The sequence below is a fragment of the Elephantulus edwardii genome, unplaced genomic scaffold (genome assembly GCF_000299155.1).
Source record: "Elephantulus edwardii isolate Elephantulus edwardi_28Jun2011 unplaced genomic scaffold, EleEdw1.0 scaffold00007, whole genome shotgun sequence".
NCBI classification, from domain to species: Eukaryota; Metazoa; Chordata; class Mammalia; order Macroscelidea; family Macroscelididae; genus Elephantulus; species Elephantulus edwardii.
Genome location: NW_006399757.1, coordinates 16274837 through 16299733, shown reverse-complemented (window position 1 = coordinate 16299733; position 24897 = coordinate 16274837). Strand labels below are relative to the sequence as shown.

General features: G+C 38.7%; 1 protein-coding gene across 1 annotated transcript in view; it reads left to right on the top strand.

The window, feature by feature from the left end:
- The first annotated feature begins 10748 nt into the window (after nt 1–10748).
- The window catches only part of AGR3 (anterior gradient 3), an 18515-nt gene continuing 4366 nt past the window's right edge, over nt 10749–24897 (top strand). The window contains exons 1-3 of the mRNA XM_006880267.1: nt 10749–10788; nt 14412–14547; nt 18118–18181. Of these exons, the coding sequence (XP_006880329.1) occupies nt 14442–14547; nt 18118–18181 (170 nt within the window). The 5' untranslated portion in view covers nt 10749–10788; nt 14412–14441. The remainder of the gene's footprint in view (nt 10789–14411; nt 14548–18117; nt 18182–24897) is intronic.

The window sequence follows — 24897 nt, the reverse complement described above, 5'->3', positions numbered from 1 at the left end:
TTGTTGACAGTCGTATCATGATTTAAAATTTATTCAGCGGGACTCTTCCTTCCATTATTGTTATTGTTAGGTGCTGATGAGTAGAGTATGACTCATAATGACCCTATGAACAACAGACCTGAACCCAGTCCTGTCCTGTGCCATTCTCATAATCCTTGACACACTGAAGTCCATTGGTACAGTCACTGTGTCAATCCATATTATTGGGTGTCTTCCTCCACCTTTCCAAGTATCATGTCCCTTTCCAGGAAATAGACTCTCCTAGCAACATTTCCAAAGATTGTGAGATGATTCGCCATCTTTGCCTTCGATATGAACTCTGGATACATTTTTTCCAAGACATATTTGTTGTATTGTGTTTGTTTTGGTTGAGTTTTTTGCTTGTTTGTTTTTTTTTTTTCTTCTCCCTGCCTCTTTTTAAACAGTCCCTCCGTAAGGACTATCCACTTAGCTTTGTATCCAAAGACGAAATTTGTAGGTGAAAGGAGTTAGGAGTTAGCCTTCGTTACAGACTGGTTCATTTCAGGGTCAAAAATATGGAACGCTTCACGAATTTGCGTGTCATCCTTGCGCAGGGCCATGCTAATCTTCTCTGTATCGTTCCAATTTTAGTATATGTGCTGCCGAAGCGAGCACTGCTTGTTTATTTTTGTAGGTTTTTTTGTTGGGTTTTTTTTTTTGGTGGGTTTTGTGTTGTTTTTTTTCAGTCTATGGGATATTCAGTGCTTTCCTCCAATGCAACAACTCAAAGGCATTGATTCTTCTTCTGTCATCCTTATTCATTGTTCAGGTCTCAGCTGCAAAGCAAGTAATTGAAAAGATCATGGCCTGGATCATTCTTTCCATATCACCGGGTAAAGAGGGCTTCTCTGGCTGTTCTGTATACTCTTAGGTAATATTCTGTGCTACACACACTATAGGGATCTTTGGTGGCCTAGCCTGTAAGGAGTTAGACTACTAAACCAAAGCCCTTGCCTTTCCCGTGTTTCAGATCTACAACCTTTTCCAAGTAAGTACACAGATGTATAGTGTCATCCATAGTGACTAATAGTCTTCCAAAATCCCACTGGAAGGACAGATAAGAGTGGATACACACTCAACAATCAACGACAATGAGTTCAGTGCATACATTGTATTTCACAATGCAAACTGTTCAAAAAAATTAAAATTTCTTGCCTAAATTATTAATCAAAACTTCTGCCAAAAGTTTGACCTAGCAGTAAAGAGCTGCACTGCCATTCATCCCAAAGGCACACAATTCGAATCCACCATCTGCTCCAAAGGAGAAAGAAGAGCAATCTCCTCCCTTGCTATTAAACTGCCTCTGAAAATCCACTGGAGGGTCAGCTTTGTGTAGGTTCCAACGTGACAGTACACAACAACCTGTCACGGTTAAACATCAAAGCCTCTCTCTTCCCCTGACTCACTCTCCTTTCAGGCTAGGCCCATGATGGAAGTCACAGGTACAGCTGGATTGTTCTGTAGTTCTCCCATTTGCCTTTTCTTTCTGTTCTTTTCTTGTTTCAGTTCAGTTTCTCCATCCTTCTGAATAGGGAGGGCTTTGGATACAGGATGAGGAGGGAAGCGAATAATAAATAGCTGGACCAATATAATTTTAAAGCTACCCTGCTTGCTGAAACTGAGGAGGACCTGAAGCTCCTGCTGCAGAGTGTCAAGGACTGCAGCATACAATATGGATTGAGGTTCAATGTCAAGAAGACAAAGATTCACACCACTGGACCAATTGGCAGCATCAGGTTGGATGGTGAAGAGATTGAGATTGTACACAGCTTTAGTTTGCTTGGCTCCATAGTCAACAGTCTTGGCACCAGCAGCCAGGACATTAAAAGGCGCATTGCCATGGGAGAGTCTGCTGTTAGGGACCTCTCCAAAGTGCTAAAGAGCAATGGTATCTCTTTGGAGACTAAGGTGTGTCTGATACAGGCCATGGTCTTTGCAATTACCTGTTATGCATCAGAGAGTTGGACAATGACCAAGGAGGATCGAAGGAGAATTGATGACTTTGAGCTGTGGTGCTGGAGAAGAGTATTGAGAATACCATGGACTGCTAGGAAAACAAACAGATTTGTCCTGGAAAGGGTTAAACCAGGTGGCTCCTTGGAGGCAAGGATTCTGAGGCTCTGTCTAACATACTTTGGACATGTTGTGAGGAGAGACCGGTCCTTAGAGAGGGACATCATGCTTGGGAGGGTGGAGGAACAGCGCAGGAAAGGAAGGCCCTCTATGAGGTGGATTGATTCAGTGACTGGGATAATTGGGATGGGAGTGTCAGAGACAGTGCGATTGGCGCAGGACAGAGCGGAGTTTAGGGCTGTTGTACATAGGGTCGCTATGAGTCGCAGGCGACTCGACGGCAGATAACAACAACAACAACATTTCCAAGTCACAGGGCTGGCAGAAGTTTGCTTTTGCTATGTACCATTGAGTCAGAACCAACTCATAGCTGACTTTACAGCAGGTTTTCTGAAGTTATACATCACATAGGAGCAGCTCCTTTGGCTTCCTCTATAGCACAGAGAGCCACAGAGTGGCTCTTTTGTTTAATAAACATCAATTATTTCAACTTGCTTGGAACAACAATCAACATCCTTGGAACAAGAAGTCAAGAGAGCAGGGATGTCTCCAAAATACTAAGAGTAATGATATCAGTTTGAAGACTAAAGATGGTACACCTGATTCGGGTCATGGTCCTTTCAATCACCTACTATACATCTAATGAATAAGGCTAACAGAAGAAGAAGTGATACCTTTTGAGTTGTGGTGTTGGAGAAGAGTAATGAGTACTTCATAGACTCCCAAAAACACAAACAGCCAAGTCTTGGAAAATAATGCAACCAGAGTGTTCTTTAGAGGCAAAGATGACAAAGCTCTCTTTCTCATACTCTGGACATGGTTTTAGGAGAGGCTCTTCCTTGGGAAAGGACACCATACTTGAAAAGGTAAAGGATTAGAGAAAGAAAGACCCTCAACAAGATGGAGTGATACAGTGACTTCAGCACTGAGCTCAAGTGTGTCAGAGATGATGAGGATGGCCCCGGACAGGATAGGGTCATCATGACTCTTACTTGGTTCAAGGGCACCTAATAACAACAAACTGATGTCCAAAACTATTGAATTCATTTCCTTTGCCATCAGTTGCTGCACAAATTCCTCAACAGTAGATATTGTCAGATTTTAAACATTCAGTTGAGGTTCCTGTTTATATTGTTGAATATTATAAGCTACTGTTTTGTTCATTTTTGCAACTTTATTCACAAGCAAGATTGATCTGACATTTTCATTTTTCATACTATCTTTACCTGGTTTAAGTTTTAAGGTAATACTGGCTCTTTTTTCTGTTTTATAGAGCGTATTGTGTTATATTGTGGAGTTGGTGTTAGTCCCTGGTTGCATTTAACATTTGATGTAATTCAAGTTAAACAGAACCTAGAGATAGCTTTACAGCTGTTTTTAAATTATAAATCCAATTTCCTTAATAGGAGTAAGTCTTTTCAAAATTTTTACTTCACATTGGGCAAGCTCTGTTTGCTTGCACTAGTCACTATTACGAGGGTTGTCATTCATGTGGCAGGAACTATGTCCCATCAACTGTTAAATATTCTGAATCTATTCCAATACTGCATGCCAGTTCACACACCCAGAGAGATACATTTAATACAATAGCCCTCAAGACAAAGGACTTCTTAGTTCACTGTGTTCCCTAAAAAAAGAAAGGAAACATTAAATAGGCTCTATTCTTTCCAATTGTTTGTAGGTATTTTTAGTGAACGAAATGGTGAACATAAACATATGTGTCATACAAACATATAAACACATGTGACCATACGTGGTGAACTGTAAAGTTAATACTGAAATGGTAGAGATTTTGATAAAAAAAACAAAATTTGTTTCAAGTATAAAACATACTTTAAACTTGAGAACATTGTTTCAGTTATTTACATATTTATCAAGTAAATGAAAAATACATTAAGTGACAGAATTAAAGATTTTCATTCACTAGGAAAAACACTCTGAACTATGAAGTATATTTAAATTCTAACTTATTATTATTATTATTATTTTCCTTCTTTGAAATGTCTTGATAGTCTCTGTTAATTGTATCATCTGTTATGGGAAGAAATAGAAAAGTTTGTAGAGTAGTTATGCTGAATCAACATTTTAGGAAAATAAGTGTTGTTGCCATACATAAATTAAAGGTGGAACTATATTCACTATTAGCCAAAGCAAAGCAGATAGGCAAATCACAATGTCACATGTCCAGATAATTTGTATCAAAGCTTATCTTTTTACTTTGAAGTTCTAGTTCTCACTTCATCATTCATTTGCTGGCTTTTATTTTCTTGCATATGCTATTGTTTTTGTTAAGTGCCCTCAAGTCTGTTATGACTCACAGCAAACCTGTGTGTAAGAGAACAAAATCTTTACAATGTTTGAGCCCATTGCCACAGCTGCTGTGTCAACTAATCTTATTGAAGAGCTTCCTCTTTTTTACTGATCATCTACTTTGATTATGGTTACATATTTGTTCCTATTCCTAAGAAAGATGATCTACCAGAATATAAAAGTTATAAAACAACATCATTTAGATCACATGCAAGCAAAATATTGCTGAAGATTATCCAAAAATGGCTAGAGCAGTACATAGACAGAGAACCACCAGAAGTTCAGGCTGGGTTTAGAAGAGCCCTGGCACTGGGGATATTTATGCTGATGTCAGAAGCATCTGGGCTAAAAGCAGAGAATACCAGAAGACTGTCTATTTATGTTTTACAGACTACAAAAAGGCATTTGTTTGAACAGATAACAAATTATTGCTAACGTTGAAAAGGATGGGAACCCTAGAATACTTAATTGTGCTCATGCAAAATCTATATCTAGACCTAGAAGCTGTTCTCTAAACAGAGCAAGGAAATACTGCATGGTTTAAAACCAAGAAGGGTGTGTACCTTGTATCCTTTTGCCATACCTATTCATTTTGTATGCAGAGCAAAATAATTCATAAAGCTGGACTCTGTTCAGAGGAATGTGGCATCAAGATCAGAGGAAGACTCATCAACAGCCTGCGTTATGTAGATGACACAACATCACTTGCTGAAGGTGAGAAAAATATGAAATGCTTGCTGCAGACGACAAATTACTACAACCTTCAATATGGATTTCATCTCCCCATCAAGTAAACAAAGGTCCTCACCACTGGGCTAATAAACAACATCATGAAATAAGGGAAAGGATTGAAGTTGTTAATGATTTCATCTTGAACCGAACACCAACACCCTTGTTACCAGTAGTCAGGACATCAAAGGACGAATTGCATTGGAGTTGTCAGGGATTTCTCAAAAATACTCGATAAGCAACCATGTCAGTTTGAAGACTAAGATGCGTCTGATTCAGACCATTGCCTTTTCAATCACCTACTATGCATCTGAGAGTTGGACAATGAATAAGGATAATAGAAGAAGAACTGATACCTTGGAGTTGTGGTGCTGGAGAAGAATATTGAATATTCATGGAGTGCCAAAAGAACAAATAAATATGTCAGAAAAAGTGGAGCCAAAAGTGTTCCTTGGAGGCATAGACGGCAAAACTTTGTCTCTCATATTTTGAGTACGTAGCTGTGAGAGGCTATTCCTTGAAAAGTGACATTATTCTTGGAAGAATGAAGGAAGTACCTCAATGAGATAAACTGACACATTAAGTATGTATGACAATAGGCTACAGCATGTTGGAAATCACCAGGATGGTTCAGGACAAAGGAAGGTATAGATAGATCTGTTACTCACAGGGTTGCCATAAGTCACAGCTGCCTCAATGGTGCATATCAACAACAGCTGTGATTCCCCCCCCCTCCTAAAAAAGAGGATGACAAAGAAGAAAAAGAATAATCACTGTCAGAAGAGGTTTGGACATGAACAAACAGCCCTAATTAGGCAGAATTAAACTCAGTAATTTTGTTAAAGGAATATATACAATAATGTAAAAACCTGAAAGTAAAACCTTGTGTTTTGGGGGATAAAAAGAAAATTAATGAAGGTACTTAGGAGGATTAGGAACTATTTGTTTCTTTTCTAAACATCTGCTACAGAAAACATCAGTGTATTACTGTAAGAATTAAAATATGCAATCTAATTGACTTGTTGCTACAATATGTAGCACCTGTTGTTAGTTGTTATTAGGTGCTGTCGAATAGAGTATGACTCATAGCGACCCTACGAACAACAGATCTGAACCTGATCTGCCCTATCCTGTGCCATCCTCACAAACTCTGACACATTGGAGCCCAGGATCCCTAATTACATTTGCCTACACATGTAAACAAGTCAAGCAATAGGAAAAAAGTCTCTATTCAGGAAACACTCCTCCATCATTAATATTGTTAGGTGCTTGTTGTTGTTTTTGTTGCTGATTGCGCTCAAGTCAAGCATGACTCATAGTGATCCTGTGAACAAAAGGCCTGAAGCCTTTCTGTAACTACCAACCTTTATCAAAGTTCATAGAGTTTCCAGAAGCATGCTGTTTTAGGAAGTGGATGCCACTCCTGTTTCCAATAATTCCCTAAACAAAGATTTATTTGCTTATGAAACTTATTTTACTTTATAAACTTAATTCATTCCATGGTTCAGTGCTTTCACATATGTATTTTCTAGATATATTTCTATTTTATAGATTAAATCATAAACATCTCAAAGTTTTTAAGACATTGTAAGATGGAACTTGGCTGAAAGTAGAGAGTACCAGAGGAATGTCTATCTGTGCTTCATTGACTATGCTAAGGTGTTTGCCTGTGTCAATCACAGCTCTTGTTGACTGAGAAAAATGGGAATCCCAGAACGCTTGATTGTGTTTATGCGAACGAAACCTACACTTGGACAAGGAGTCAGTCATCAGAACAGAACAAGAAGATACTGCATGGTTCAAAACTGGGAAGGAGATCTGCCAGGGATGTCTTCTGTCGCCATACCTTTTCAATCTATATGCAGAACAGATGATCCAGGAGGCTGGGCTATATGAGGAGGAATGTGGCATGAGGACTGGATGAAGATTCATCAACAATCTACATTATGCAGATGACACAACTCTGCTTGCTGAAACTGAGGAGGACCCAAAGCACTTGCTACAGAAGATTAAGGAGTGCAGTCTTCAAAATGGATTGAAGCTCAACATCAAGAAAACAAAGATTCTCACCACTGGGCCAATTGGCAGCATCAGTATGGATGGTAAAGAGATTGAGATTGTTAACAGCTTCGTTTGCTTGGTTCTACAATCAACACTCTTGGTACCAGCAGCCAGAAAATTAAAAGACTAAGTGCATTGGAAAAGCCTGCTGTCAGGGACCTCTCCAGAGTACTAAAGAGCAACGATTTAAGTCTGGAGACTACGATGACCCTGATCCAGGCCACTGTCTTTGCAATTGTTTGCTATGCGTCAGAGAGTTGGACAATGACTAGGGGTGATGGAAAGAGAAATGATGCTTTTGTTGTGCTGCAGAATAGTGTTGAATATACTGTGGATGCCAGGACAACAAACAGATTCATCTTAGGGAGGGTGAAGCCAACCTGATCCTTGGAGGCAAGTATTATGAGGCTTTGTCTCACATACTTTGGGCATGTTACAAAGAGGCACCAGTCCTTAGAGAAGGACATCATGCTTGGAAGGGTAGAAGGATGGAGAAAGATAGGGAGACCATTGAAGAGATGAATTAATACAGTGACTGGAGTAATGAGGGTAGGTATGTCAGAGACAGTAAAGTTGGCACAGGATAGAGCAGGCTTCAAGGGCTTTTATACATAGGGTTGCTATGAGTCACAAACGACTCGATGGCACATAACAACAACAACCATAGTTGTTATCCTAAAAACTTTATACTCTAATCTCATGGTCCATCCATGTTCATGTTTATCATTGCAGTCACTGTGCCAATCCATCTCATTGCATGTCTTCCTTGCTTTCCAAATATAGTGTCTTTAGGTGAGGATTTCATTGATATCTATTACAATAAAATGATTGCCACCTTAGCATTATAAGCCAAAGTCGGCACAAAGGCCAAAACTACAACACTAGAAACTTTAGAGTCAGAAGTAAGACAAAATAGAATGATCATCTTCATTATTTAGCAATGCATTTTTAAGCTTGTTTAGATTAATTTTAAAAACCCATGCTTACTGCTATTGGGTGGATTACCACTGTTAGTAGCCATTTAGGACAGAGTAAAACTGGCCCATAGAGTTTCCAAAGCTGTAAATCTTACTAAAGCAGTCGGCCATGTCTCCTTCCCATGGAACAGTTAGCTAGTGCATTCAAACTACAGAACCTATTGTCAAAGGCAGGGTATTTTTATATTTGAGTTTTTAACATCAGAGTATTTTATTCACTGTGTCACTGGCTCAGTTTGATATCAATTAAGAAAAATTATTGAACAAAACTCTAGAGCAGGTATCAGAAACATTTACAGTAATGAGCTAGATGTTGTGTTATTGTTATTGTTAGGTGCCTACTACAACTGATAGCCACCCTAAGAACAACAGTTCAGAACCTTCTCCTTCTGTCATCTGCACAGTCTCCACTATGATCAAGTCCATTGCCGCAGTCACTGCATCAGTCTATCTCTTTGAGGGTCTCTCTTTTGCTCTACCTTTCCCAGAATCACCCCTTTTTCCAATAACTAGCTCTTCTTGACAACACCCCCGAGCTATATAAAATCTAGGGAGTACCTTGGTTGTACTTCCTTCAAAACAGATTTGTTTATTCTTTTGATAGTTCATGGTCAATGCTCTTTGCCAATACTACACCTTACTCTTTGTTCAACTTTTAGGTATAGATCATGCAACTGAAAAAATACTGTTGCTTGTATCAGCTGCATCTTGGTCTTTAAAATGATGTTTTTGCTCGTTAGCACTGTGGAGAGGTCCTTGACAGTAGAGTTTCCCACTGCAACACATCTTTTTCTTTAAAATCCATGTTACCATGAATGTAGATTGTGTATCCACATGAAATGCAATGAAAGACAATTTTAATCTTTCCACCATTTAGCATGATGTTGAGAATTGAGTCTAGTGTTGAAAATTTTTGTTAGATGTAATCTGTTATCTTTTATCTTTTTCATTGAGTCCTTCAATGAAATCAAATTTTTGTCTTCTGCATAGAGTAGATCGTTTATGAGTCCTCCTCCAAAATTGATGTCACAATAAAAGCTATAAAAGAGCAGACCGCTTTGTTGTGGTGGTGGTTTTTTTAGGTGCCATTGAGTCAAGTGTGACTCATAGTGACCCTATGAACAACACACTAGAACCCTGCCCTACCCTGTGCCATCCTCATCATCTCTAACAGCCTAGATCCCACTGCTGAATTCACTGTGTCAATTCATCTCATTGGGAGTCTTCCTTTACTTCTCTGACCCTCAATCTTTCCAAGCATGATGTCACTTTAGAAGGAATAGCCTTGTTTAAGAAACGAAGCTTCACCATCTTGCCTGCAGCAAGCATGAAGCTGCACTTTCTCTAAAACATACCTTTTGCCCTTCCATGGGATATTCAGTTCTCTTCTGTAGCACTTCAACACAAAGACATCAATTCTTTTGTCAGCCTTACATATTAGCTAAACTATCTGATCTGTAGCAGGAATTTCAGAAGACCATGACCTGAATCAGGCACACCTTAGTCTTCACACATACATCACTGTTTTTCAGTAGTCATAAGCAACACGCAAACAAATGAACTTGGTTGTGTTCCAGTAAAACCCTATGGACTTTGCAATTTGGCTTTCAAATAAATTTCACATGTCAGAAGATATTTTCCCCTAGTCATTTACAAATGTGTAAAAAAAGAAACCCACCAAACCCCAAAACAAAACAAACAAACCAACAAACCATTTTTAGCTCCTCAGCAATGCAAAAATAGATGGGGAGGGAGATAGTACCATGAAGGGGTTTTTTTTTTAACTTTCTTTCAACACTAACCTTTAAATTCTAGGCTTTAAAAACAGGTTTGTTTGTGTGGGTTTTTTTTTACTATGATCACATATTAATTGTGAATTTTTGAAATCCAGCTTTTAGAATAATATAAATAAGCTTAACTAATGACTTGTTTTCCTGATTTGGGATTTATTTTTGTTTGTTGGGGGGAATTTTTCTGGAGCAACTATCTTACAGGCAGAGTAAATACGCTAACCAAATTAAAGATATATTGAACTTTAAGACAGCATTTCTACTTCCTTTTCTCCTTCCCTCTCTCTCTCTTAAAAAAAAAAACCAAACCCAACAGCCTGTTCTCTTTATCTGTTAATTACATTTCTGTAGACAGAGTAACCGTAGGCATTTCTATTTGCTGTATATCTAATCTGCAAGCCTCGGTGAACTCTCATCAGAACAATGGTGTGCACACAGTTGCTGCATTCATACTGGTTTCTTCTCTCTCTCTCTCTCTCTTTTTTTTTTGGTATTGAACTACAGCCAAACATTAAATTACCTTGGGAAATAAAAGGTGAAAGGGAAAAAAAGCCAACAGTGGAATTTGGCTTCATTTCAGGAGGACATTCAATCTGAATTCAGAGGAGAAGTTGTTTTGTCGGGTTTTAGTTTTTTTAAAGCATGAGAACTAGCAAGACGTAGCACTTTTCAAACAAACCGATGATTTTAAGTTGGTAGGTGACTGTGTTCTTGTTTCTATGCAGGTGGGGCTGTAGGTCAGGTGTGAGTGTCTATAAAATCCACACCCATTTTTTAAACCAGAAACATCCAGAGTGTGTTTGCAACAAGACCAGTGGCCAGTTCAGGTAAGTAAGCAAAGTTTCTAGATTACTTAATCAGTGGGTAAGCTCAATTTCAGTGATCAGCTTTTGGTATTCAAAAGCGAGGCCTTTACTTAAGACGGGAGGAAATAAAATGAAATTGTATTTTTCTTCTTTTAATAAAATATATTTGCTTTTTTTAAAGTTTTCTCTCTATAATCATGATGTTGGAAAAAATTAGTTTTAAGTAAAAACTGGCTCTAAAAATTACAAAGCAAGCAACAATTCTCTCTTGTTTTATATTTTTATTTTTCAAATAGATAGTAATTTTTATATGTTACTGCTTTAGATTCAAGTATTAACCTGGAGAAAGGACAAAAGTTATACAGGAGTTGTGTTCATAGGGTTGTTATGAGTCGCCTGCGACTTGATGGCACTTAACAACAACAACTGCTTTAGAGTTTTTATGACTCATAGCTAGCCTTTAAGACAGGATAAAATTATCCCATAGGATTTCCAAGAATTTACAAAGACAAGGTGCTACATCTTTTCCCCAAAGAGTAACTGGTGGGTTTAAACGCCAATCTTTCAGTTAATTGTGAAGAGCTTTAGCCAACGCAACACCAGGGTGACTTTAAACGAAAAAAAAAACACAAACATGTCATAATATCTAAGTACATTACTTCTGCTAAATTGCTTTTGAGAGCCTAAGACTGTGACAGAATTGCTAACTGGACGTTGATTACAGTACACAGCATAGTGTCATGATCATGTCATAGACGTTCTCCGAGTAGCTTAAACATATGCCTGTTATGAGAGGACCTTCAGCAATTTGTACTTTAGTTCACCAAGAAAAGCAATGATCATCCAATAATAATAATATATAAGTTGTATTGTTTTGCCATAAAGTATTTTTCTAGCTATCTCATAATTTATCAAATAATTTAAAAAAAGAAATGTTTTTATTTTTTAAGTAAAACAGTATTTGACAGTAATGAACAAATATTTGACATTTGAAAATAAAATAGTGATCTTATTGAACTCTAAAACTGACAGCTCTTTTGTAAAATAATTTTCACCTGCTAATCTCTGTCCTTGATATAAGGAATCGTTTCTAACAGCACTTCCTCCTCCACCTTGTTGTTGGTTTCCATAGAGTCGATTCTACGGCATGATAACTCCCCACATGCCAGGAACTCTTCCATAGTGTGTTTGAGACCGTGACTTTTAGAAGCAAATCACTAGGCCTGTCTTCTGAGACACCTCTAGATAGGTTTGAACTATCAACCTTTCTGTTAGTAGTTTGCACCACCTAGACATTTCTCCTTCCAGATTAACTTTCTTTACTTCTTTACATTCAAGGGAGGATCTTGAGGCAATTATAAACTTTCATAATTGAAAATGCACATGTTGTTATTGTTGATTGCCTTCGAGTTGAGCATGACTCATAGCAACCCCCTGAACAAAAGGCTTGACCCCTCTACAAACAGATAGATACATGAAATTTCACATATAATTTCAGAGTAATGTGAACCACCCAACGTTCATCCATAGATTTTCTAGATATTCTAGCAGGCTTCTGGATCCAGGTTACCCCTGTTCTACATAATTGTTCTAGCTTTTCTACTTTGACATTCAACTTGAGTCAGCCCTCTTCAGATTGGGTTGTGTATTTCTGATTCATCTGTCCTGATCTCCAGGATGATCATTAAGATCATGTAATATATAATAATTAATATATAATATGCAATACATAATTTATAATTTATATATATATGACATTTTGCAGTGGTTTGAGGTTTGTTGGGGTTTTTTTGTTCTTGTCGTTGCTGTTGTTTTTTATTTTGTTTTTACTGTTGAGTCAGAACTGAACCAAAGCTGACCTTTCAGCGACTTTTCAGCACAATTAATAGCACAAGAAGGGATTGCCGAGCTTTCTTCTGCAGACCAGCTAGTGGATTCAAACTGTGTACCTTTGTATTGCCAGTTCAACTCCTTACCACCAAGCCATGAGAACTGCCTAGACCTCAGACTCATTGCCTTTGAATTGGCTGATCCTCCACTGGGTTCCTGAGCCTACAGGTCATAAGGGAGAAGACCGGCCATCTTTCTGTCTTAAGACCTCCGTGGATTCAAACCACTGAAGAGGTAGTTCCTTTGGGTTAACTCCCTACACCACCAGAGTTCCATTAATAAATTGTATTGTTGTTGTTGTTGTGTGCTATTGAGTGAGAATGGACTTATAGGTGACCCTCCAGCAGCTTTTTAGAGGCTGTAAATCTCACAAGAGGAGATTGCTGATCTTTCTCCCTCCAAGCAGCTGGATTTGAATTGCCTTTGACTTGCCAGCACAACTCTTTACCCACTTGGCCACCAGAGCTCTCTTAACAAATTAAAGAAATTTAAATTCTTCTCAGGAACTATGGTCATTCCTTACCTATGTGCTTCAATGTCTGCATACAAAAAAATAAGGAAGAAAACAAACTGTAATAACAAGTCCACTTCAGGCTGATCAGTTGCCATCATGCTGATTCAGCTCATGACAACCCCCGGTGGGTCAGAGTAGAACACATAGAGTTCATAGTGCTCATAGAGTTCTTAATGACTAATTTTTAGGAGCATGAGTAGGCCTTTCTTTCCAGATGCCTCTGAGTAGATTTGAACTACCAAATGTTTTGGTTAATACCCTTGTTAATCATTCATCGTACTCAAAAACTCCACTGTACATGAGAGAGGGTGAAACCAAATTTCTCTTTCAAGGCTGGGATTTTGAAGCTCAGTCTCACATATTTGGGGCATGTGGCCAAGAGGGACTGATCCTTGGAAAAGGACATTGTGCTTGGAAGGGTGGAGAGACAACGCAAGAGAGGAAGATCCCGGATAAGATGGATTGACACAGTAATTGGAGTATTGCGGGGAGGTGTGTCAGAATCCATGAGACTGGCTCAGGACAGGGCAGGCTTCAGAACTATTGTGCATAGAGTCACTATGTGTCAGGGACAACTTGATGGCATGCAACAACAATCTGATCTTAAGGTATCCTAGTGGTAAAGAGTTGTGATGTCAACTCAAAGGCGTACAGTTTAAATCTACCAGTGGTTCTGTGGGAACAGTCCTGCTGGAGGGTCAACTATGAGTTGATTCCAGCTCAACAGTATATAACAACAATTTGTCTTGAAGAAACTCCAGTGGTATGCCATATAACAAGCTTCTGAGAGGTCAGCAGTTCAAATCCACCAGCTGCTTTAGGAAGAGAGATGAACAGTTGTCTCCCATAAAGATTTATGTCCCCAGAAACCTGATGGAAGTTTGTCATGAAATGTAATCAACTTGCCAGCAGTGCATTTTAACCAGATCTTAAGTGAGTTTCATAGTACATTAAGTTGTCTAGGTCAGGCTTTCTGTGCCTGGGCCCAGTTTCCTTGTACTTTTTTCAGAATACCTGAATGCAGCTTTCCACAGCATTTCAACTCAATAGTTGGATACATTTTAAATATATATTTTTAAACAGTAAAAGTAATGAGTGAATGATCTGTTACTGTTTGGGGTCAAGACACCCACATGGAGCAGTTTGTCCTCACAGGTTTTGGCCTAACCTTCAATAAAGGTCTTTTAATGACAGCCTAGGGTGACTTTGTAAATTCTGAAAATTCTTTTCTATCACCTAGCAACTTCTGAAGAGTTCCCTAGGAAAAAGGATGCTACACTCAGCTTTAACCCTCAGTGTCTTATTCATCACTGTTTCCTCCAACCTTGCCAGTGCAATAAAAAAGGCAAGAAGACCACCTCAGACACTCTCACGAGGTACTGGAATCTTATTTTCTAAATTCAGTCATTTTTTTTAATTTACTCTATTCTCCTTTAATAAATATGTTGTTGTTGTTGTTAAGTGCTGTCGAGTAGTAGGCGACTCATGGAGACCCTATGAACAAAAATCCCCAACACTTGCATGACTTTCATCCTTTCTTCAGGTTCATAGTGTTTCTTGAGGCAAACTATTACGGAAGTAGATGCCATTCCTGCTTCCAAGATTGTTTTAATTGGGGAGTGCCACCAAACACTCTCCACCATGGGTAACCATTAACACATTGGACACATCAGTGTCACAGTGTTCAGCTTCACAGCGACCACAAGTTACCTGTGTACAGAAAGTGGACACACCAGGGCTATATGACCTAGAAGAATGTTTGAATAAAAACAATGAAAAACAGGCCTGAGGGCCACGGATTAGAATTCACCCACCTTTGGCTTGGTTTGCTGGAATTTTTGCTCAAAACAGACACAGAATAAAAAGGATGAGTTGATTTTAGGGAGTGAAAATAACTGACAGTAATATCCATTTGCTGTAACTTTCCAAGTAAGAGTGCAGAATTGATTAAGTTGCCTGTAATTTAGTAACTGGAATCCTCTACAATAATGAGTGCTGTTGTTCTTACTGTTGTTATGTACCATCAAACTGACTGCAATTCATAGCGACTCTGTGAACAGCAGACCTGAAACCTGCCCTATCGTATGCCATCCTACCATCACAGACACGCTTGAGCCGGTTGCTACCATCACTGCCAATGATTGTTGACATAATGATATCCTGAATACAATTTATTATCCACCACCAAATTTGCTTATTTTCCATACTTAAGAAAGAAAGAATTTAGAGTAACTTTATGGAAGACTGGGGAGCTCTGGTGGGCTAGTTGGCAGGGGGTTGCACTGCTAACTCGATTGGTCCTCTAGTAGGTGGATTCCACCAGTAGCTTCATGGCAGTCTCCTCCCTGAGATTTTCAGTCTGAAAACCCCCTCACTGGAGAGTCAGCTGTGAGTCAGTTCTGATGAGACAGCAATGAATTGAGTTGAGATATATAAGACCATGCAGACCATTATGCTTTATCTCACCTCTTGAGAATTTTGACTGACCAAGATCTTGCTATATTGATTACAGAAAATGGCTGTAGTGGTTTAAGACTTCATAATCTAGATTTGTCATTGGGTACATGATTAGAAAATGTTGTATCTGTATTTATTGTTTTACTTTGATTTTGTTTTAAAAAAAATCTCTTTTTGCCTCTATATATTTTTCAAATAAACTGTTCTCAAAATTGGCTCCTGCAACCTCAAATGACAGAAAATGAGAACAGAATATTTTTTTTCATGACTAATTGAAAACTAGCAGTATACCCACAAAAACGGTCACTAGCATAGATTGTAACGTGAACAGAACAAGCAAATGGAGAACAAATAGCATAAACTCAAGTTTTATCATATTGTCTTACTTTCCAAATTCATGCTTCTCTGATGGATGGATGGAGTGCCAACTAAGTATCTATCCATGTTTAGCCAAGTTAATGAATAATATTTAAGTTTACCATTCACACAGGTGATTTATATAGAAAGTTGATGTTTTTAAAAATGTCTTTATTGATATTTGAGTGAAAGTGTACAAAGGAAACGAGTTTCTTATGCAATCATTCAGCCATATTTCTTGACATTAGTTCTTCTACTCACAAGGCAATCATGCTCTTCTTGTTTACTCTGTTATTCTTGTTCCCATTCATCCTCTGTCTTACTCTTCTGCTGTCTGAGCTTTCTCCTTGGGCAAATCTAAGCTGCTCTTTGGATCTCATATAGCTGAGTGTTCACATTATCAGCTTGTCTATTATTTATCTAAATGTTGAGCCAAAGGGGTGAATTTTGCTCCAGATTTGAAAGGTAAATATGGTTATCATCTTGGGGTTTCTACCAGTCTGTCCATTTGCTGTACAAAGGTAACTCGACTCGTGGTTGCTGGATGTTAAACACTGTGACACTGATGTGTCAAATGCGATAATGGTTACCCATGGTGGACAGTGTTTGGTGGAGCTCCCCGATTAAAACAAGCTAGGAAGCAGGAGTGGCATTCACTTGTGTAAATAGCTTGCCTCTGGAAACCCTATGAACCTGGAGAAAGGATGAAAGTTCTGGTCTTTTGTTCATACAGTTGCTATGAGTTGTCTACAATTCGACAACACTTAACAACTATCAGATCTGTAATCCAGGCCCTATTTTTGCTTTTGGTTTTAGTTCCATGTTTTTGCCCCCTCTGTCTATCTTTTAGTGTGAATCTTTTTAGCGTGGCCTGCAGTGGTACCCAGAGGATCATCTAGTTCTTCTGATCTCAAGATTGTTCAGGTGGAGGTTCACATGGTCCATTAGTCCTAGGACTATTTGTTTCTTTGCATCTTTATTCTCTGTCTGGAATGATGAAGAACAAAGAAAATCAGGTTCTCTTTAGATGGCTGCTCATAAGCTTTGAAGAACCCAGGTGCTAGTCACTAAAATAAGATATAGAATATTTTTCTGTCGACTATTATGTCAATTGATGAAGTCAACATGTTTTTGCAAAAGAAATAAAAGGGGAAAATACTTTTTAATTGTGATTTATCATAGAGCTCTCTATGTTGGGTTCTCTTCCTACATGTTGCTGTGTACCTTTCTTTGCTCCATTATTCTTTATGCTTCCAAAAGAATTGTGTCTTATTGAATTTCTCAACCAGGAAATTCTGGAAATGTTCCCATGTTGGAACTCAGGCATAGTTAATATAATTTGGACTTCCTTTTTTTCACGATCAATACTTGTTTAGAAGAGTCAACATCTTCTGGCACTCAAGAAACAAAGGAACCTTGAACGGAAAACCAATAAGCTTTGAAAACTTCCTCTCAAATTGCAATAAAAAGGAAAAATAGATGAGCAGGGGCATTTCTTCTGTAGTTCTACCTATAATCCTGATGTATTGTCACTGCCTCCAATTATGATCTAGTGATTATTTTCTTTGTCCAAATCATACAATGAAAGGCAGAGTTTTTACATGGTCTGGAAATGCCCTTCTAATCACTCTTTAATCATAATAGCATTTTATTGCATATTTTCTACATTCAAGGTGACTGGCCTGGATGCTTGGAAACACCAACTCAAAACCTCAACAATGCAGTTAATAAGGGCATCCCTCTCATATCTAGCTATCCTTATCCATTACATCCTATGCCAAAAGGTTCCTGGATGTCAAAAAGTGCACTTGATTGCTATCAAAAGCCTTGCACTTAATTACCAAAACCTGATAGCACAGAAGAAAGAAAGAACTGGCTATCTATTAGTATAAGACTACAGCCATTGAAAACCCTGTGGAACTTGGTTCTACACTGAAACACATGGGATTACTTTGAGTTAGAATGGACTAGATGGCAACAAATTTGGTTTGACGCTACACCTTAGTTAAAGATCTGCTAATAACCACTTAGCTGTCTGGAAGTACTTTGAGATGACTGAATGACTTGAGGGAGCACTTTGATGACTATTTTGAAGCACTTCTAGATTAGTGAATTTGTTTCTTATATTTCAGGATGGGGAGATGATATCACTTGGGTACAGACTTATGAAGAAGGTCTCTTTCATGCTCAAAAAAGGTAAGGTGCTTCTAAATCACATTTCATAGAGCATATGTATAATCCTTCTGAAAGAGTAAAAACCTAGCAAGCTAATTTAGAAAAGATGTCCAGTGTTTGTTCTGCTATTACATGCAATTTTGGATTAATAGTTGCCATTGTTGTTGCTATCAAGTTTATAAATCTTTAATTCGAGACAGCCACAAGTAAAATTTGATAAAATGGTACCCAGTATTTCACCACTTTAAAAATGCTTAAGTCCACTGGTCAGGACACTGTATATTGAGTTCTTCCAACTTTAAAGACAGTTGGTACTTTTAGCATTATTTTACTTTTTGAGTTTTTGAAAAAGAAAATCCCCAAATATCTTGTGACCCATGAAAATTGCATAAAGTTTGCATTTCAATGTTCACAAGTAAAGCCTTACTGGAAAACACTCATTTGCACATTCCTAATAACACTCTTTGAGATGGGCAAATATTTAACAACATAGAGGCAATTTTTGATACGAGAGAGGGTTTTCATTTTACTTGAATGAGAATCAACATGGATCTACTTGGATTTACAATTCATGATAGTAGTAGTTAAGACATCAAAAGACATGTATTGGAGACATTTTTTCTCACGGACCTCTTGAAAATGTGAATGGAATGCAGTTTAAATACTATAGTACACCTGACCCAAACCATGGTCTTTTCAACTGTTTCAAATGTATGTGAGAGTTGAACAATGAATAAGGAAGACCAAAGAATTGATGCCTTTACATTGCATTGGTTAAAAGTATTGATTAAACCTCAGACTGTCAAAAGAACAAACAAGTCTATCTTGGAAGAAAAGCAACCAATGTGTTCCTTAGAGGTAGGGATGGCAAAACTTCATCTCATTTATTTCAAGCAGTTTACCAAGCAATGCCAGTACTTGGAGAAACACATAATGCTTGGAAAAGAGCGGACGATTGTCAAAGAGATGGATTGGCACAATTCGTGCAACTTTGACATGAAGGAGATTGTGAAGTTACAGCAGGGGAAGGCAAGATTTCCATCTGTTCTCTATATGGTTGCTATGAGTCTAAGTTGACTTGAAGGCACTTAACAACAACAGAATTATTCAATGACAGATAAGTCATTTGTTGTTGTTACATGATGTCGCTTGTCACTCATACCTACCCTATGTACAACAGCTCTGAACCCTGCTCTGTCTTAAGCCAATTTCACTGTTTCCGACATACCTACTCCTATTACCCCAGTCACTGAGTCAATTAATCCCATCCAGAGTCTTCCTTTTTTGTGCTGTCTCTCCAACCTTCCAAGCATGATGTGCTGGCAACATGCCTATAATTTGTGAAATGGAGCTTCCAAATCCTTGCCTCCAATGAGCAGATTGGTTACACCCTCTCTAAGACAGACCTATCTGTTTTCTTGGAAGTCCATGGTATGTCCCATATTCTTCTCCAGAACCACAACTCAAGGGCATCAATTCTTTTATCATCCTTAAACATTGTTCAACACTATAATACAGAGCAAGCAATTTCAAAGACCATGGCTTGAATCAGGCTTACCTTAGTTCTAGACTGATATTGTTGCTCTAGAGAGGTTCCTGACATATTTTCCCAGTGCAATTTGTCTTTTTATTTCCCGTCTACTGGTACCAAGAGTGTTGATTGTGGAACCAAGCAAACTGGAACTAGTAACAATCTCAATCTCTTCTAAATCTATTATGATACCTTCTGCAGCAGATGTCTCAGGTCCTCCTCAGTTTCAGCAAAGAAGGTTGTGTCATCTGCATAATGCAAGTTGTTGATGAGTCTTCCTCCAATCCTGATTCCACCATTCCTCCTTATAAAGTCCAGCCTCCTTGATCATATGTTCTGAATATAGATTTAAAAGGTATGGGGCTAGAATTCAATCCCTGGTGTATACATTTCCTGATCTTGAACAATGCAGTCAGTGTGTCCTCTATGTGTTCTGATGACATCCTCCTTAAACCTTCTTGAGTCTCCTGGTTCAAATATAGATTTAGCATGATCACAATCAAGTGTTCTGGGATTCTCATTCTTCTTAAGGTTAGCACAATTTGTTGGGATCTGCTCTGTTGATTTTTTTTTTTAATTTATGTTCTGGTGAACTAGTGGTAGAGATGTGCTGCTAATCTCTAGGTGGTACCTCTCTGACAGTTCAAATCCATAAACAGCCCCTAGGAGAATGCTGGGCAGTATTCCTGTAAACATTATAACCTCTGAAGGCCTGCTGAAGGGTCAGCTCTGGAGTCAGTTCCAACTTGACATCAATGAGTTTCAGTTTAAGTATTTACTAGGGACCTCTGATCATGTGGTCCACAGAGACTTGCAGTGCTAACCCAAAGACTGTGACTCTGTAGTGCTTCAAATTCTCCAATAGCTCCATGGAAGAAAAGTGGACAATGTCCACCCATGTGATTTAAAGTCTTGAAAACCCAATGGAAGGTTAGCTATGAGCTGGTTCCAACTCCTTGGCAGTGACAGAATATATTTGGTGAATTTTTTGTTGTTGTTATGTGCCATTCAGTTAACTATGACTCATAGCAACCCTATGAACAATAGCTCTGAACCTGCCCTATCTTGAGCCAATCCCACTGTCCCTGACATACCTGTCCCCATTGCCAGAGTCATTGTGTCAATACATCTCATCTAGGGTCTTCCCCTTCTATGCTGACCCTCTACTCTTCCAAGCATGGTATTCTTCTCCAAGAACTGGTCCCTCCTGCCAATATGCTCAAAGTATTTGAATAATCTTTGCCTCCAAGTAGCAACCTGGTTTCACCCTCTCCAGGACAGACCTGCTTGTTTTCTTGGCGGTCTATGATATGTTCAATACTCTTCAAAAGGCATCAATTCTTCTGTTGCTCTTAGTCATTGTTCAGTTCTCAGATGCAAGGCAAGTAATTGCAAAGACCATGGCTTAGATCTGGGGCACTTTAATCTCCAGACTGATATCAGTCCTTAGCACTCTGGACAGCACTCTGTTCCCTGACAGCAGACTTTCCCAATGCAGTTTATCTTTTGATTTCCTTACTGCTAGTGACAAGAGTGTTTATTGTGGACCTGAACAATATGAAATTATTATCAATTTTCATCTTTTTCTCATTTGATGTACAGGGTTATCTAAGGACCCAAGTAATTTAAAAGAATATTAAGTACTCAATTATAATTCTCTTATCTTGTATCATAGTTACTAACATAATTTTCTGCCCTAAGAATTGTTGTTGTGGGCGAGCTCTGGTGGTCTAGTGGCAAGAAGCTGCAACTACAGTCTCAGAGGTGCACGGTTCAAATCCACCAGATGCTCTGCTAGAGAAGGAGGAACAATCTCCTCCTGTACCAGTCAGATCTGATTTGATGGTACACACAAAAAATAATGAAATAAAATAAAAAAAAGAATTGTTGTTGTAACAATATGCCATCAAGTTGCCTGAACTTTGCCATCAAGTTGCCTGAAACTTATAGCGACCCTATGTACAACAGCCTTAAACCCTGCTCTGTCCTGTGTCAATGTCACTGTCTTCGACACATCTACCTCGATTATCCCAGTCACTGAATCAATCTAACTCATAGAGTGTCTTCCTATCCTGCACTGCCCCTCCACACTCCCAAGCATGACGTCCTTCTCCAAGGATTGGTCCTTCCTTGCATCATGTCCAAAGTATGTCAAATGAAGCCTCAGAATCCTTGCCTCCAAGGAGCTGCCTGGTTTAACCCTCTCTAGGTTGAACCTGTTCATTTTCTTAGCAGTCCACAGTATATTCAATAATACTCTTCTCCAACACCACAGCGCAAAGCCATCAATTCTTCTATCCTCCCTAGTCATTGTCCAGCTCTCTGGCACATAGTAAGTGATTGCAAAGACTGTGGCCTATATCAGGCACACCTTAGTCTCCAGACTGACATTGTTGCTCTTCAGTACTTTGGAGAGGTCCTTAACAGCAGACTTTCCCATCACAATGCTGTTGTTGTTGTTATGTGCCGTCGAGTCATTTGCGACTCATAGTGACCCTATGTACAACAGCACTACACCCTGCTCTATCCTGTGCCAATCACACTACCTCTGACACCCCCATCCCGATTACCCCAGTCACTGAATCAATCCACCTCAGAGAGGGTCTTTCCCTCCTGCGCCGTCCCTCCACCCTCCCAAGCATGATGTCCCTCTCCAAGGACCTGTCCCTCCTTGCAACATGCCCAAAGTATGTCAGACAAAGCCCCAGACCTAGAATCCTTGCCTCCAAGGAGTAGCTTGGTTTAACCCTCTCCAGGATGAATCTATTTGTTTTCTTGGCAATCCAGGCTACATGCAATACTCTTCTCCTGCACCACAGCTCAAAGGCATCAATTCTCCTTCTGTCCTCCCTAGTCATTGTCCAACTCTCTGATGCATTACAAGTGATTACAAATACCATGGCCTGTATCAGGCACACCTTAGTCTCCAGAGAGACACCCTTGCTCTTGAGTACTTTAGAGAGGTCCCTAACAGCAGACTTTCCCATCGCAATACATCTGGCTGCCAAGAGTGTTGATTGTAGAGCAGAGCAAACTGAAGCTGTGAACAATCTCAACCTCTTCGCCATCCATCCCGATGCTGCCAACTGGTCCAGTGGTGAGAATCTTTGTCTTCTTGACATTGAACCTCAGTCCATACTGAAGGCTGCAGTCCTTGACCCTCTGCAGCAAGTGCATGAGGTCCTCCTCAGTTTCAGCAAGCAATATGTCTTTTAATTTCCTGGCTGCTGGTGCCAAGAGTGTTGACTATGAAGCCAAACAAACTAAAGCTGTGAACAATCTCAATCTCTTCACTATCCTTCCTGATGCTGCCAGTTGGCCCAGTGGTGAGAATCTTTGTTTTCTTGATATTGAGCCTCAATCCATATTGAAGGCTGCAGTCCTTGACCCTCTGCAGGAAGCCCTCCAGGTCCTCCTTAGTTTCAGCAAGCAGGGTTGTATCATCTGCATAATACAGATTGTTGATGAATCTTCCACCAATCCTGATGCCACACTTCTCCTTATACAGTCCAGCCTCCCAGATAATCTGTTCTGAATATAAGTTAAAAAGATATGGAGATAGGACACGTTCCTGGCATACACACTTCCCAATTTTGAACCATGCAGTGTTTCCTTCCTCTGTTCTGATCATTGCCTCCTGGTCCATGTATAGGTTTCACATTAGCAACATCAAGTGTTCTGAGATTCCTATTCTTCTTAGAGTCAGACACAGTTTGTTGTGATACACACAGTCAAATGCCTTTGCATAGTCAATGAAACACAAATAGACATTCCTCTGGTACTCCCTGCTTTCAGTCATGATCCATCTAACATTAGCTACAATATCCTGAATGCCACGACCCCTTTCTAAACCCAGCCTGCACTTCTGGCAGTTCTCTGTTGATGTGCTGTTCCAGTCATTTTTGGATAATCTTCAGCAGAATCGTGCTTCCATGTAATATCAATGATGTTATTAGATTATTTCCACACTCTGTAGGATAACCTTTCTTTGGAATGGGAACGAATATAGATCTCTTCTAGTCATTTAGGCAAGTGGTTATCTTCCAGATTTCTTGACACAACTTTGAGAGCACATCTATGGCAGTATCTGCTAGTTGAAATATGTCAATTAGTATACCATCAATTCTTGGGGCCTTAGTTTTTGCCAATTCCTTCAAAGCAGCTTGAACTTCTTCCTTCATCACCATAGGCTCTTACTCATATATTGTTTCATGAAATTCTTCTGTGTCGACCAATTCCTTTTTGTACAGTGACTCTGTATACTCTTTCCATCTTCTTTAATACTTCCTGAATTTGAACATCTAGTTGCTATAGTTAAGGATGCTTTGGGCAGAATATTAAACCTTAAGAATAGGGAAGTAAATTATTTTTCTTCATTTTTTTTTTTAGAGAACTAGAAACAAATGACATTGAAAAACATGTAGTTATGGAACTTTCACTTTGTCTGTTTGTACTGAATGAGGTGCTACAAAAATGAAAAGATATCAAAATAGCCAAATATTATTACTATTGTGAAATAATTTTTAATAAGCTAACATTTTAAATCTTCTGAAATCTTATATCAAGTGTTCATTAGAAATCACTATTTTTTTTCTTATTAACTCTTAACTCTGGAATTTCTTTTTATTTACTTACAGAATTACAACATGATGTAAATAAGAATCTCCTAGTTAGTGTTTGGTGGTGCTCCCCTATTAAAACAAGCTAGGAAGCAGGAGTGGCATCCACTTCCAAAATAGCTTACCTCTGGGAACCCTAAGAATTTGGAGAAATGATGAAAAGTTATACATGTGTTCAGATCTTTTGTTCATGGGGTCACTATGAGTCATCTACAACTCGATGGAACTTAACAACAACAGTTAGCTTGTTAAGACACAGATTTTTAGACCTCATTTTCAGAGATTCTGGGACCTAACAATTTACCAATATTACCAACTTCTTCCTGTAACCTACATTGATTAAATCACTATGATTTGTAACTTTATACTTTTTATTGAAATATAGTTGAAAGTACTGAAACTTTAAATTTGATCCCATCACTCAATTTTTTTTTCTTTGTTCAAATATGTGCATTGTTTTATTTCATTTCTGGTACAAAATATTTAAAAAGGAATAATCATCAAAGTTAGGTATATTATTTTCTACCATAACTGTGATAATGGACATTGGTAATGTATTTTCAACATGGAGAAGATATTTTAAAAAT